Source organism: Anser cygnoides, chromosome 27, assembly GCF_040182565.1.
Source record: "Anser cygnoides isolate HZ-2024a breed goose chromosome 27, Taihu_goose_T2T_genome, whole genome shotgun sequence".
Classification (NCBI taxonomy): Eukaryota; Metazoa; Chordata; class Aves; order Anseriformes; family Anatidae; genus Anser; species Anser cygnoides.
In genome coordinates this window covers 1,648,536-1,663,479 of record NC_089899.1, presented here as the reverse complement: position 1 = coordinate 1,663,479, position 14,944 = coordinate 1,648,536, and the positions used below count along the sequence as shown (strand labels likewise).

Sequence of the window (14,944 nt, the reverse complement as noted above, 5' to 3'; positions counted from 1 at the left end):
ACCGCCAGGAGAGGCCTCTCCAAAGGGGACGGCAGCACCAGGGACTGGCACCAGCGCCGTCCCCTGAAGCACCTGCAGCGTGTGGGACCACCGGGATCAGGATATCCGCAGGCATCACGCCCACCAGGCCCACCACGCCGCAGCACAACGATGTCCGAGCCGCAGCAGGGCCAGCCCTGCCCCACAGCCTGTCTTCCACATAGGGTTCAACCCACCGTGAGTCCCTTTGCCAGGGATGTCTTGAAGGGGAGGATTTCGCGGAGCCCTCTAATCCTCACCAGAGACATCCTCTCAAGCCAGCAGATGAGTCTAGCAGCACAAGAGAAGTAAAATGGTGAAGAGATTTTGTGCTTAAGCCACAGGAGACACAGACTGGGCTGGAAACGGGGCACGATCCCCACTGCAACCTCCAGCCCCGAGATAAAGGTGTAAGATCCCACGAGGAAACATCTCCCGATTTAAGGAATAGCCCAGGTCGGAAGAAGGGACAGCCAGCCTCTGAAAGAGCTGCTCACCAAACCGTTTATCTCCACGCCTGAGTTTCAACAGCGCCGTGGCAGCTCCGTGTGTTTCACCGCATGCCCCCTTCTCTTCGCCACATCCCCGACTTCAGCAGCCTGGTGGGTTCCTCACCTCCTCGGAGAAGCAACGTTTTGTTGCTTTTACTTTCTTGGGGTATTTCCAAGGCAAACACCACCTCTTCAGGAAAATCCTATTTGACAGTTACACGCTCGCTCTCATCAGCAGGTTCCCGAACCTAAGGGCAGCTGCTAACCGCAGCCCTCCTGCCAGACTTCTTTGAAAGGAAAAGGGCGAGAGGAAGAAACCTTTTTTCCTTTTTATTTTTTTTTCTTTAAACACCGGTTTAGATCTTTTATGGCATCCAGCAATGTCTTTGCTCAGTAGCTTCCACACAGGGTGTGGGGAGGGGTTTCTTTTGAATGCACCACTGCATTTGGCTCATGCTTTGTCCTTGTTTTTCTTTTTTTTTTTTCCTGTGCGATCTGGAAGATTTTTCCTACTGAGATCCTTTTATTTCTCGTCCTCAGTAATTGTAGCCTCACAAACCTGTCTACCCACCTGAAACATGCCTATTTTGTTAGCTGAATTACTTATTACCTCCTGCTCACTTGCCCCATTGCTGCATGACCAGAAAGAAACCTTGTTGTGTGCGCTTGGGAGGGGGAAGCTTTTAGGGTCACCGTTCCCCAAACGGATCCTGATGTTTCAGTCCTGTCTTCAGTTCTAAAGCAAGGCATGTGACAAGGGGGCAGGATTGAATCCTAGACACAAATGTAACCTATAGCTTTCTAAGAGAGGGATTTGGTGGGAGAGTCCAAGTTTGAAGCACTCCAGGGACACAAATATCGCAGATTTCCAAGGTTGAGGAATAAGGGATTTAGGCACTTAAGGCAGCAGCTGGAATGTGCTGAGCTCCATCCTCACAAACTGCATTTGCCTTGCGGTTCCTGGATGGGGTTCGGTCAAGGGCACCTCTGGGAAGTTCATGTGCGACTCTTGGCATTAGATGCTGGGGGGGGATCATTTTAAATACCTTGCTGTGCATCTAAGCAGTCTGTTGTCCCCCTTCATCCAAAAAACTAATCATAAACGCCAGCTGAGGAATCACAAAGCACCAGATCAGCAGAATCATTTGTTTCTGCGACCCGTGGGCACAACAGCGCTCAGCCACAAGGGTAGGGAAGGGCTTTGGGGTGTGCTACTCCTGCTGCCAAGAGCAGGATACCTTCGAGAGCAGAGACCTAGGAATGTATTTTCACACTGCGCCCCGTGGCTGGGCTCGAAGCCCCCCAAAACAGGCAGTTTTCTGATAAAGGCCCTCTGCCAGCCACAGCAGCAGACCAGAACTTCCCAGCTGCCGTGGGGGGAACTCTGCGATTCTCGCTGCCGTCTTTCCCAAAGCCCTTTCCCCTCGGCAAGGTCTGGTTTCCTGGACGGGCGTCCGCAGGGCAGAGCAGAGAGGGGTACGTGAGCATGCGAGCACGAAAGAAATGTGGCTCAGCGCTGGCGCTCAGCCCGCCGCCACGCTGAGTCAGCTGGGAGGCCGCGCTGGCCGCGTCAGGGCCGGGGCTCTTCCTTCTGTCTGCTCACCAGCTCGTGCGAGAGAAACCCTGCAGCGCGGCACGGCCCCGGATAATTCCAAGGAGGGGGTTGGTTGGCAGTGGGTTGAGAGAAAACGCGTTTCAGAGCCCAGTGTTTCAAAAAGGCAGAACTGGAACGCAGAGGGGACGTGAGAACCGGTCTCCTCCTCCTCCTCGGCTGCTGTCTTTGTTTCCTTTTATCTTCCCTCAGCAGCCTGAAGAACTGCTGACTGCGTGTCAGCGCTGTCTGGGGAAGAAGTGGGGGTTAACGGGGCTGCAGAAGCAAACCCCGTCTCTTTCCCACTGCATTCCTTCTGCAAGTCCAACCCTTCCCCTCTGCTGGGTGCAGCTCCCTCCAGAGCCCACGGCAACCACAGCTCCCTACAAAGGGGTGCGGAGGGCGTGCTTGGATCCTGCCTGCCTGGGATCGGGGCGCTGACCCCAGGACACCGGTTTTTAGATACTGAACTGCAAAACCCCACTGCTTTAGGAACAAAGTTGGGGAAGACTGGCCTGCAGCCCTTTGTTCTAACAGCCAGGGAGGTTTTCAAGCCCCCTCAGCTGCAGCTTTGCTTTCGATGCGTGCTGCATCACGTCACCCTGGGCACAATGCTGCGAGCGTCCAGGTGGGAGAGGCCAGGCTTCTCCTCGCCAGCCGCACGGGGAAGGCTGAGCAGCGCAGCTCCAGCAGCGGGAGCTGGCTGCGGGCCGCTTTCCCTTCGGCCTCCCCCCACTCCCAAGAGCTTACCCGGCAGGGTTTAGCACAGGAATGAAAAGCAGCTGCCTCCTGGCCTGCCTGCAGATAAAGGGCAGCAAAGGAATCCCAGCTGAATATGCTCCTGTCGGGATTAGCGTGGGGAAGAGTGGCAAGCACGCAAGGTCAGGCACAGAGAAAGGGGATCAAGGGCATGTAAAAGACACAACTTTTTTTTTTCCTTTTTTTTTTTTTTTCCCAGAACAAGGATTTTTTCCCACCCCTTTTGGAAACCAGTCTCAATCTCTAGAGCACCTCAGCTGCTGAGTACTCTACTACTGGGTGTCTCCAACACAATCTGCACATTCACCCTCCCAGGACAACTGTTGCTTCTGCTACTGAGCTTCAACAGCTCTTTCTTTTGACACACTCACACCGTTGCTGGAAGTCTGTACAATAATTATAGTTAGAAAAGAGCAGAGCCAGAGGGCAGCTAAATAATTCTTTACACGTTCCTGAAAAAAGCATGTCTGGTAATAATTAGAACCAGAGACGTGGAGATACGTATGCAATTCAAAGTGCTCCACGCCTCCGACACAAATTCTGCCTCTGCATCTTCATTACGAGCTGCAGGACCCCTCACACTTCCAGGCACATACGCCTGCCTTCGCTCGTAGGACTCACTGAGGTCTGCTGCTATTTTCGACCTGTCCTTGCCAGAGCTCCAGGAGCAGCAGCAGCCCCTTCGACGAGGCCCGCTCAGACTGCCTGCTCAGCAGAGGTGACTGGGATGGCTGTACGGACAAGAGCGGCTGAATTCTTTGGTTGAAAAACGTGACAAGTGGGTAAACTCTACCCCGATCAAACTAGAAGTTGCATTTGACAATGCGCTTAGCAGCGTCAGAGAAATAAAGCGTCCACTGAAGACTCAGCTAGGACCTGACTAAGTTCACTTCCCTCAGGATCAAGCGTTATTGACAACAATCCTCCTCAGAGAGGAAATGCTAAACATTAATACCTGCAGGGCGGTGGGTACAAAAGAGTGCAGGGACAGCCTGTCCGTGAAAAGCAGAACATGTTACAAAATAAAATAAACCTAATATGGAGGAATGAAGACCAGAATCCCTGCTTCATGAATAATAAAAGTCTACTGCCAGAACATCATGTAAAGGTGGTGTGCTTTTAATTTCTTTTGTATGGAGAGGAATCTAAATGCTGCTGAAAGCTACTTAATAACCCCATGTGATCAACGCGCGAGCAAGAAGACACTTTAACTCAGGAGTTAAGTGGAAATAAGGAATTTTGGGTAGAAATGTCATCTCTGGCTTAACAATGGTTTTGCTACTACACCGCTACAATTACAGAGTGAAATCCAGGCAGGCTGAGATGATGACACCATCTCAATGTTTCTTCCACGGGAGCCCGTGGCCCTCTAAAGAAAATCACATAACTGCTGGGTGTTAACCGTGGTCGATCCAAGAAGGATTTATCCCACGGCCCCGGGAAATAAACCAGCTCGTCCCAAACCCTCTGCTTGCTACACCCTTCCTGGCAGCTCTAGAAGTTTTACAGTAACTCTGTGGATCACTGGAGAAGTGACAGGAAAATAGGGACGCTTTCTGCTTTATCCTGGATCAGCACAGACTCTGCCAACTTCAAAGGATCTGTGCCACGTTCACACTGCTGTCACTTTTGATTCTTTGTCTCTGCCTTTCCTGCCTCTTGAACATGTGTTTGAATGCTCAATCATTTATCTAGACAGTCCAAGAGGAAAGTCAGCAAGAGGAAAACACAAGCCTCAAAGAATTTTATTTATTTGCCTTGTAATGTCAAACCCACACATTTGGAGGGGGTTGATCAGACGTTTCCTACAGATCCACAGCCACAAAGAGTTATTGCACAAGAAACTCACAACAACACGTCAGGTCCTTAAACTTACACGATTGAGACTTATAAATAGGGCATAAATTAAATACCAGGCTAAGCCCCTATTTCCATGCCAAAATTCACTGCCACATCCACGCAGCATTATTTCATTCTTGGAAAATCTGAGGAGGATCATAAACTAAAGCAGCAGGGAATTTCAACCAGCTATTTATTCATTTAGAAATGCAAGCAGAATCCATTTTACCGAGTGCCAAAGTCACAACAGCCAAACAAAACCTCCAACTTCCAACTTCTGGAAAAGTTTGGGAGCACAGCCCAGCTCCAGTCCTCCCAGCGAGTCTCCCCGTTTGGGTCTCACACAACGCGTGGATCACGAGAGGCTTCCCTTACACGCGACTTGATTTCAGAAGTTGCAGAGCCGTGCAATTACCTGCTTTGTGACCCCTAAAACAAAAGGCGAGTCTAAACTTTAAAGCTTGCAATACGGGAAAAAAAAAAAATGCAATTGAAAACCTTCCTTTCTTTCGCAGTTACCTTAAAAATAGCTCAGCTGCCGTCAATAAGAAAAGCGATTCGAGAATAATAAAGTGCCAGGCTCACCCCATCTCTGCCCGGGCGTCAGCTTCTCTCTCGCCCGTCCTTCCCTCGGCTGCCTCGGGTCCTCTCCGCCGTCGGATTGATTTCTCCCTTCCTCTTTCTTTCTCTGCCTTTCTCCGGATCCGGATGCTCTTTAAATTTCCTCCGGAATCTCACTTCGAAAGCCGCTGGGTTTGCTCTCGGCTCCAAACGCCCGGCGATCCCCGGCCGCGCGGGGCAGCGGGGGCAGGGGCTGCCCGCACCCCCCGGCCCCCCCCCAGCAGCAGGGGGGGACTCGGGCTCGCAGCCCCCGGCGCCTTCCCCTCCCTTCTGGCTCCCAGGAGCCCTCCTTCCCTTCAGCACGGGAGGGGAGCGGCAGGCTTAGGAGGTGCCTTCGCCCTTTCAGACAAAGCCGCCTGCTCGCCTCCGCTCCCGCAGCCCTGCAAGTTTCCCGGCCAGCTCTGCCGCCCGTCCTCCTGCGGAGCGATTTCTTTGTTCTCCCTCTCTCTCTTTTTTTTTTTTTTCCCCCCCCCCTGCTCTCTCCTATCCGCTTCCTCCCCGTGCCAACTGCCCCGTCTCGGTCACATTTCCCCGCTCCCTTCTCTCCCGACTTTATTCCCGGGGCCGGCTCGGCGGCACCACCTGCCGGCCGCGGGCAGCAACCTGCGCCGCCCCGCCTGGCTCCGGCCCCGCGCTGGGATTTTAAAACAAAATAATAAAAAAAAAAAAAAAAGTGTTCTTTTTATCTTTGGCTAGCCGTATTCCGTCAGAAACAGGCCGCTCTTTGTTGCTCGGTCTCTTGCGAAGGCGTTTGTGCAAGTGGTAAATTAACATAAGGCGTGAATGTGTTTTTACGGCGTGGCGAAACGCCTTGGGAAGAAGGGAGGCCATCAGCACCCAGCCGCTCCTAGCGTGCTCCTGCGGCCCTAGGAGCTGATCCTGACCTTGGATGTAACGGCCCCCAGGTGCTGAGCAGCAGCAGAGAGGTTCCCCTGCTCCCTCCGGGCCCCTCTGCCCAGGTGCCCCACACCCCCGGGATGCTGCACGACCCAAGGGGGCTCCCAGCAGAGCCCCGGGAGAGAACAAAGCGTGCCCTGTCTTGAAGGGATAAAAGTGCTTCATCTGTTCATCAAAGGAAAGGGTACGGTGTGACTTGATCGCAGCCATAACAAACTTCCTGGTAGAAAGAAAAATTATACGAGAGCACTTTTCAGTTGAGCTGGCACAGGTATAACGAGCTCTAGGGCTGGCAGCAGAAGCTGAACAGGTCAGGCTGGGGAAGAGCTGCCTTCTTCATCACCAGCGTAGAGGTGCACCGGTGACCTGGCCTCCCGAAGGTGACAGGAGACCAGCCCAGGAACGGATTTTTCTCCTGTCTGCTCCTTTTCAGCCGTAAATCCAACGGTAGGGATTTGGCACGCAGCAGCTGCCCTGCCCGCTGCCCACGTTGTGTTCCGTGGGCAAAGCCCAAAGCGCACCCACCGAAGCGCACCCGCCCTGGTGTCTCCACGCATGAGAAGGACACGACGGGGGCCTGGTTGTGAACACTACGTATTTTGTCACTCGGTTGTGACAAAAATCAAAACTGACCGCTATCGACTGGACTGGGCAGCGTGAACCAATTCCACGGCCTGCAGTTATCCCGAGCTTTAAGCACGTTATGTCAGCGGCTCAGGAGCTGTGGACGAGTGTGTGAGCATACATGCAGTTTCACAGGTTGTTAGAGCAGGCATCACTGTGCAAGCTTCTCATAGAGACATCGAGTAATGAACCCGAAGTGTGGCTTTGGCATTTCCTCCCAGACACCTCCGCCAGTACACTCAAATCCTGATTGAACACCAAAACTCCTCATTCATCTCCCGAAAATGCTCACTTCACCTTAAAATATTGCACTCCTCTAACGAAGCCTCCCACGAGCAGACTCGGTGCTGCTGAGTTATGTTGCTGCTGAATGATCCCCATCCCCTTTACTTATCAGGACACTTTAATGGGAAGTCTTCCCAAGAGAGATTTTGTTAATCCCAGGCAGATCTGCACATTAATTTCTCTGTGCATTAATAACTTCAGAATTTGCACCAAAATAGTAAGCTCTGTACTGGTAGTTTTACAATAAAAGGTAGGAGTAGCATTCAGAACTCAGCAATATTAATATCAGAGTCCAACACCAACAGTGTAATCACTAGTGATACCACCACCACCTCATACTCTGCTTTCAGCTTTTCTCCTTTTTTCATCCATTTCTGTAAGGCACTTAAAAGGGAGGTTTACTGAGCTGGAATTCCTCATCTCCAGTGTCCGCACTGTTGCCCATGTTTGAGGCTATGGTTTGTTTGCTGCCCATAATTTTAAGCGTGACGTCAGACAGGCACGTTCCGAGAACACCAAGGTAATACTCCGCTTGAAGTGATGGCAGCAGCTACCAGCACAAAAGATTTTTGGAACCAAGAAAGCTGACCCGGTGTCAGGAGCTGTGGGGGAGGAATGTGTTTTCACAGCGGATTGGTGCACACTCAGAAGAGTCGTTGCAGGATGCAAGTTGGAGCAGCGGCGGGTGGTTGTTCTCAGCTGGCAACGGCGCCAGCAGCCCCAGGACTTCCTCGGCTCTGTCGCAGCGCTGAGCGCCAGCAATCCTCTCGCCCCATATTCTCTGTCCTTCCTACCTGCAACATGGGAACCAATGACAAAAGAACTAAAACTGCACCGAAGACACTACCGAAAGTAGGGCACAGTATCTTTCATATCGACCTGTTAACTGAAACTTATCTACAACTCTTCGAAGCTAATTATTTTACACATTTAAATTAGGGTAATTAGATCAGCAGGAATTGAACTAAAACCAAATGCTGGTAGCCTTGTGAGGATTTTCTGAAATAGGGTTTTGCGTTCCATCTGCACTTCCTTCCACTGAGGGAAGCGAGTTAAGTGTCCCCAAAGATAAGAATGGAAATTTCGATCACTTCCTAGATTATTACATATCACCACCCAGTCTGCATCATTAATCTCCATACAGCCCTTTGCATAGAGGGATTAGGAATATAGGTAAAGGAACCCTGTAAGGAAGTAGGCTCCCTTTCAAACTACGAGACAAGATGTGCACCTCAGATCTGGTTTCTGCACTGCACTGACAGTCACTGAAACGCAGCCTGACTGTTCGTGGCATAACAGTTTGCCACCAGATATCCAGTCTCCTAATTTTCGGATGTCCATTTCGTGCGGTCCTCTTGTCCACACTTTGTGACTAAGGCTTCACCTTACTAGAAAGGCTGACACAGTTTCCACCTTGACATCTGTCCACAGAAAGTGCAAGCACTGGCATATAGGCAAGTACCAGCATAAAAGACAGGTGCAGGAATTTGTGAATCTGCTCCTTGCAAGTTCAACAGCTCGCCTCACCTTGGTTCTATGGTATTTGCACATAATAATACACAAGAACCTGTTGATAATTTGATCCAGGGAGAAAGAAGGCCTCCAGAAAAAAAAAAGGAGCCTGAAAGCAGGTGCCTTGCTATGTGTTTGGTGCTGACTTCAACGCAGAGGAATCCATTTCCAAGCAGACTTCTTCTATAGCTATGTCAGAAGTGGAAAAAATGAGGTAAGTCTAGAAGAGAATCAGCCTTGTACTTTATGCATGTCTGGCATGAGACAGAGTGAGGCAGCATAGCCTTTGTTCAGGGATTTCAGTAATAGAGAACCCATGTTATTTTTCAAACCAGAAAACATAAGAGAACATTTATTAGAAAACGAAAAAAAAAAAAAGTGTCTCAGAAAAAACGCTCAACTTTCAATGGCCTTTAATAAAAGGAGCTACAGTGTCTGAGTTTTGACCAAACCTCAGAAATAAATCCAGAACAATGATGCAGTACATAAGTCAGCTCATGGCATTTTCGGACAGGGAAAGATGCATCATAAAGGTCACTAAAAACACATTAGAAAAATAAATGTATGGAAAGCCTTTTGAAAGGTTAAATAAAGGGAAAAGAGAGGAAAATAGAGAAAGAAAAAATACAGGAAGATGACTCAGGAACTTCTAACAAAGCATTACATCTGACACGAATACCATGGTCAGTGACAAGTAATTTAACCTCATGAAAAATGAGGGTAGTAGCAACCTCTTGGGGCATCGGGAGACTTAATTAGTTGCTATTCGTAGATTAAACACAAAGTCTGAAGGTGAAAAGCACTAAATGCTAAGTATTATTAGCTTCTGAAGTATTAATTTATGTAATTGGGCAACTCCAACATTACAAAAAAGTAGATCAGCGTCAATTTTTGAAAGAAATTTATTCTTGTGGTTTTAATGTGTCAAAAAGGTACCCCAACAAGGAATTTTGCCTTTAAAAGCACTACGTGGTAACACATCTGTGTAATACACAACGCAGCTTGTCATCTCCAACTCCGAGCTTCTGACTCCTACCCAAATTTACATTCCACAGTCCTTAACAGGAAACATCATCTTAACCAAACATTTCTGTGAGCCGCAAGGTCTCCGTAAAACCTGCACTGTGCCGTGCATTGGGGCTGCACTCCTTAAGAAAAGCTCACAAGCATTTATTCATTAACAAAAGACGTGTCCATTTGTGTGGCTGAACTCTTCTTTTTGCTGCCTGATCCCTCTGTAGCCAATGCTGGACTTCCCAAACAATCTGCATCGGTGGTTTCTGAACTGGTTTCTCTGATCGTCCAAGGCAGAGGTAAATGACCCTTGTAGAAATTCCAGATGAATAAGAAAAAGAAAAGAAGTGCAATACCAACCCCCAGGAGCTTTAAAACAAGTTTCTCTTTTTGGCTGTCCACAGCTTTCTGTTTTTGTTGCCTCTTTCAGTAAAGAAGCTGGTACTGAAGACTTAAAACCCTCAGCTCCTGCTTCATTGTACTTATTTGTTGCCTTCTCTGTATTTTGATGGACGTAAAGGGCATAGTGGGCCACAGTGATAAGGAATTCCTTCCCTTTGGATTTCTCTACTGAGAGACAATCACAGAATCCAGCCTCATCCACTGTCACGTTAAATTTTGCTATTCCTCCATCATAGAGGAGGTGTTTAGAGTCCTTCTCCTGAAGTCTGCTCCCATTAAACTTTCACACTACTCTTGCCAGATTCGACAGAGGAACACATTTAAGATGAATATTGTTTTCAAGGGGAAAGACAAATTTTCTCACATTATCTTCTGAAATTATGAAGACAATGTTTTTAAGTACGAACACTGAAGATTTAGTTGAACTTACAAAGCCAGATACATATTCAAATAAATATCAAATTGAATCCACCGGTCTGAAAACAGATAATGAATATGTAAGGAGTAAAGACAAAGAAATCCCTTTACTAACAGGGGAACCAGTAGCTCCAAATGGGTCACATTTATGCTTCCCTTATGAGTAAGAGTTTCAGCCTGAACTAAAGTATTCTGAGTTTGTTGGGGTTTGAGAGGATTAGGTGGTACCAGTTCAGTGTGCTTTTCTCATCTTTCTCAGTTCAAAAGTAATAATCAGCATGATTTTAATTCTGTGGTTTTCTATAATGTAAGAATTCCAGTGACCACAAACTGAAAACGTTTTGATATTTTGATTGCATCATGTTAAAATATTCTTTCTTAAAACAAATGCTCACATACCTACACTAAGGCAGCTGGAAGCATCCCCGTATTTGACGCTTTGAATTAAATTCCTGGGGGAAAGCAAAAATAAAAACCAAACAGACAAACAAACAAACAAACAAACAAACAGTCTTCCAGCTTGTAAGATGCCATTTGTAGGAATCGTCCTAGATCTGTGTTGCAGACAGCAAGAGTGCACTTATAAAGCAATCTGACATCAGGTGTGCAGCTGAAACAACAGCTCTTTACTTACTCAGTATCACCAGTTTGATTTGCCAGAAGAACACCTTCATTTGAAGACTCAGACCATGCGCAGTAAGGATCTCTTGCCAAGATGCAACCCAAGCAGTACTTGTATCGGTGGCATACAGGAACTGGCAGCTGGACCACTTGAGATAGGGATCCTACACAGAGCATTCCCTAGAAACATAGGAAGGAGTTCTTGTTTTACAATGGCAGTGAGATCTTAAGCTCCTATTTTCTAACATGAATTATAATATTTGTGGTATTTATTAAAAAAATCATTAACTAAAAAGCTTGTAAGAATAAATGGTAATATAAATGAGAAAAAAAACAGCTTTGCGTAACATGTAAAATGTCAGAGTTCCTTCCCTACTTTTTTTAATGATCATAAAGGCTTGTTTCAGTTATTTTTTGACACACACAAAATTCTACAGATAAGAAGATGTACTGTGCTTCTGATATTAATGAATATATGATAGAAGTAGAATTATGAAGCATTTACAGGCTATTTAAAAGTCAGAACAACGCAGAAGAGCAAGGCCTGAGGCAAGCTATTACAGCAGTCACTTTCCATATGCAGGGACAGAAGTTCTACCTTTTTAGAAGACAGCTGGAGAAATCGCACAGTCTCAGGGGACAGAAACAGCTGTAGCTCTTCCACAATGAACATTTCTCCATCACAACTGAAAGCTTCATGCAAATATCCGTCATCTACATAAAAAGAAATGTATTTTTAAAGATAAACTTGTTTAACATTGCATAACACTGTAGCCTGATAATTCATGTTGAAATTAGATGGAGATTTAGAAGGCATTCCTGGGCATAAGGAATTTCTGAAATTCTTCAAAGCACTGTTTATTTTTTATTTCAGTATGGGAGAAGCAATGACTTTTTTTTTTTTCCAGGAAAAAAGACCTCAAACAATCCCTGAATTTGCAAATATCATTATGTGAAGACTCCTTTGATATGGAAAATTTCTAAAGAGAGCCTTTTAATGTCCAACAAGCCAAAAACATTTAATCTAACTGGTATGAAAATATTAAACTAGCAAGACAGCTTCTGAATGCAAAACTTCAAACAGAGCTAATGAATACTTTTACTTTTTTGAAGTCTCCAGAAAAATTCTGCTACAAAATACATAAAAATGAATAGTATCATCTGCTAAAATAAAAACACTTACCTGTTCCTAGAAACATAACATCGTATGTTTGTTTATCTAGGCCAGTGACTCTGTCTACTACGATCCTGGTATAATTTGAATTTCTCTTCAGTGCACAGACCTATTACCAATTGGATTTACAGAATTATCCATTAGAGGGTGATCTCTAACAAACTGCAAGGCTTTGTCAGGCAAGTCAGAAGAAGTATTATATCCTATACTCTAGACAAAATTATCAATGCACTAGAAACAAAAAAATAAAAAAACATGATTACAATTGCTGTTACATTTCAGAAGGGTATAGAAAAAAATACTGAATTTCCGTCTAAGCATTTAGTTATTTCGACTAATCTTTGAAAGACAAAAATCATTATTTTCCTCACAGTCTACAACCTGGTTAATAACTCCACATTTCCTGCGGAGCATAACTGTAAGGTAGCTTTTCCAAGAAACTGCCTATGATAGAATGAGAAAGCGTCAGTTAATATAATATTGGTTACCTTCATTTTTATAAGACATGGTTAACTGTGCCCCTTTTATAAGATTTTGTAACTATTACTTGCTATACTAATCAGAACTATAACGTACTCTGATGGCAAGCCCAAGTTATTACCAGCAAACAATGCCTTTATTTATTAGCTTTGCACTGGGTTTGCGATTCTCATTTGCAAGCTGAGCTGTTTCGGATTTTCAGCAGGGTACCTAAGTACGCTTTTACAAAGACTAAGAACCAGTGGGAACATTTTGCAGCAGTCAGCTACTTTAAGTGCCTAAGAAAAATCATAGCTACGACTGCTTTCTTCTCTACAACAATTCGCCAGTTTCTGTATGTATTATAAAGTAATATATGTATACAAATCAAGCTTACTATGAAAAAAGAATTTATATTTTATTAAACTAATTTCAATCAGATACTCTTGCGCCTGAAATTTTGGCAGCACACCTAGCAGAATATGCCCCCCAGCCAACTCAACGCAAAATTAAAGCTAGGTAGTGTCATCTGCAATTACAGAAACCACAAAGTCAGATTCCACATCTGCTTTCATGAAGGGAATCTCTGCTCTGTTTGCCCTTTCATCTGGTGGCAATGCCAACAGCTGAGGAAACTATTCACGTTAGCGTAAGCCAAGTAAAATACTGTTTGGGTTAGAACAGTTTTAAATTAATAAATCAGGTTGGAAACTTCAAAATACTACTAAATAACTCGCGTTTGACCCTGTACGGTAATCCAGCATGTGATTCTCCACAGGTATTGCCCATGGCCCGTAAGTGCCAAAATGTTTTCTTGGCCAACAGCAGAGGCCTCCTTCGATATGACTGCACTATTTGGGAACAAATGTTTTCCACACACTTCATACTTTCCTGTGACCACTTTGCTCACAGCACGTGGGACATCACCAGGCGTTTGTGACTGTGCCGTCCCATCCCATCGTTATTTCTGTGGAAAAAACCTTAATTCCCAGCCTAGATTCCCACAGCACGTTGCTCCAACCCCTTTCCCTGAGGGGCATTTCTGGACGGCACCCGTGGCGCAGCGCAGCGCAGCAGAGTGGCCCAAGCCTGAGGGACAGGAGCAGGGCCACCCAGCCACCCCACAACCATCACCCCACGGCCCCTCAGGGGATAACCCCACGCCCAGCACCCCGCACCGCGACGCCCGAGGCCGGGCACGGGCCCGCCCCAGCCCGCCCACGCCCCCCTAAGATGGCCGCGGCCCCCCTCGCCTCAGGGAACGGCGCTCCCGTAACAACCCCGCGGGCGAAGACCGAGCCCCGGGGGCCGCGGCCCCTCAGGGTCCCCGCACCGGGCGATGTTGAGGACACCTCGGAGGGAACTGGAGGAAAATCCCGCTCCCCACTGCCTAACGGTGCTCCCTCTGGATTTCCCAGCGCGTGCTTCTCCAGCACCGCGGTGGGGCCAACGTGTGGCAGTGACTGGTGGCAGGCGGCAGGGACAGTTGCTTTTTATTTCTCTTCTCTCTGTGCCAAATTACACCCAGAGCAATTCGTCTTCTTTAGTAGTAGTAGTATTTAGTATTTATTATATAGTATCGTATAGTGGTTACACATAGGATTAATGGTGAGTTTGGGAGGTACACACACATCACATGTGTATACATCTGAGAACGGATCTGCATCCTCAGAGCGACTTACGTGTCACTGCCCGCACTGAGCAGGAACAGTTATTTTACTGGAGTTTTCTGTATGTGGTGTACGTGAGAAATTCGAACTGCATCAAACTGCCTTTACCACCCTTCCTCCCGCTAACGGTGGTAAATAGCACACGGTAACTGATAAGGCATCAAATACAGCCAGAACTTATGGATTGGGGCTTGTCAGTGCTCTCTCATTTTAGATTGTTTTTCAAAGTTCTGATTTCCTATCCAACAACAGTTCCAGTTTCTGAAACAGGTCTTGGAAAACTGTTGAAAGACAGGAACCTTTGTTAACCCCATGAATGAAATAGTCTGTAACAAATAACTGCCAAAGAGGAAGTTGTTTAAAAGTAGGATTTTCTTCCTTTGTATTTGCTGCTTTTCCATTGCTTCATTACCTAGGGGCAGGATAATGAGATATGACTTCCCACTCAGAGCAAAGTCTTGGCTAGGAAGTAATTTTCGAGGAAATTAGCACAACCTCCTAATGACATGAATTAGGCACCAAAGGCTGAAGAGAACACACCGTGTGCTCG

At 46.7% G+C, this 14,944-nt stretch overlaps 1 protein-coding gene and 1 pseudogene across 2 annotated transcripts in view; both read right to left on the bottom strand.

Moving 5' to 3' along the window:
• The window catches only part of HOMER3 (homer scaffold protein 3), a 30,121-nt gene extending 17,689 nt beyond the window's left edge, over nucleotides 1-12,432 (bottom strand). Inside the window, exons 1-3 of one of the 2 annotated variants that reach the window (XM_013199696.3) lie at nucleotides 12,275-12,432; nucleotides 11,690-11,805; nucleotides 11,105-11,271 (exon numbers count right to left, since the gene is read on the bottom strand). In XM_013199696.3, the coding sequence (XP_013055150.2) occupies nucleotides 11,105-11,271; nucleotides 11,690-11,805; nucleotides 12,275-12,290 (299 nt within the window). In that variant the 5' untranslated portion in view covers nucleotides 12,291-12,432. Of the gene's footprint in view, nucleotides 1-5,283; nucleotides 5,827-11,104; nucleotides 11,272-11,689; nucleotides 11,806-12,274 lie in introns of those variants that run through there. The other variant, XM_013199698.3, reaches the window with a different exon arrangement.
• Nucleotides 8,030-10,504, bottom strand: LOC136787017 (semaphorin-4E-like; annotated as a pseudogene).
• Nucleotides 12,433-14,944: the final 2,512 nt, after the last annotated feature.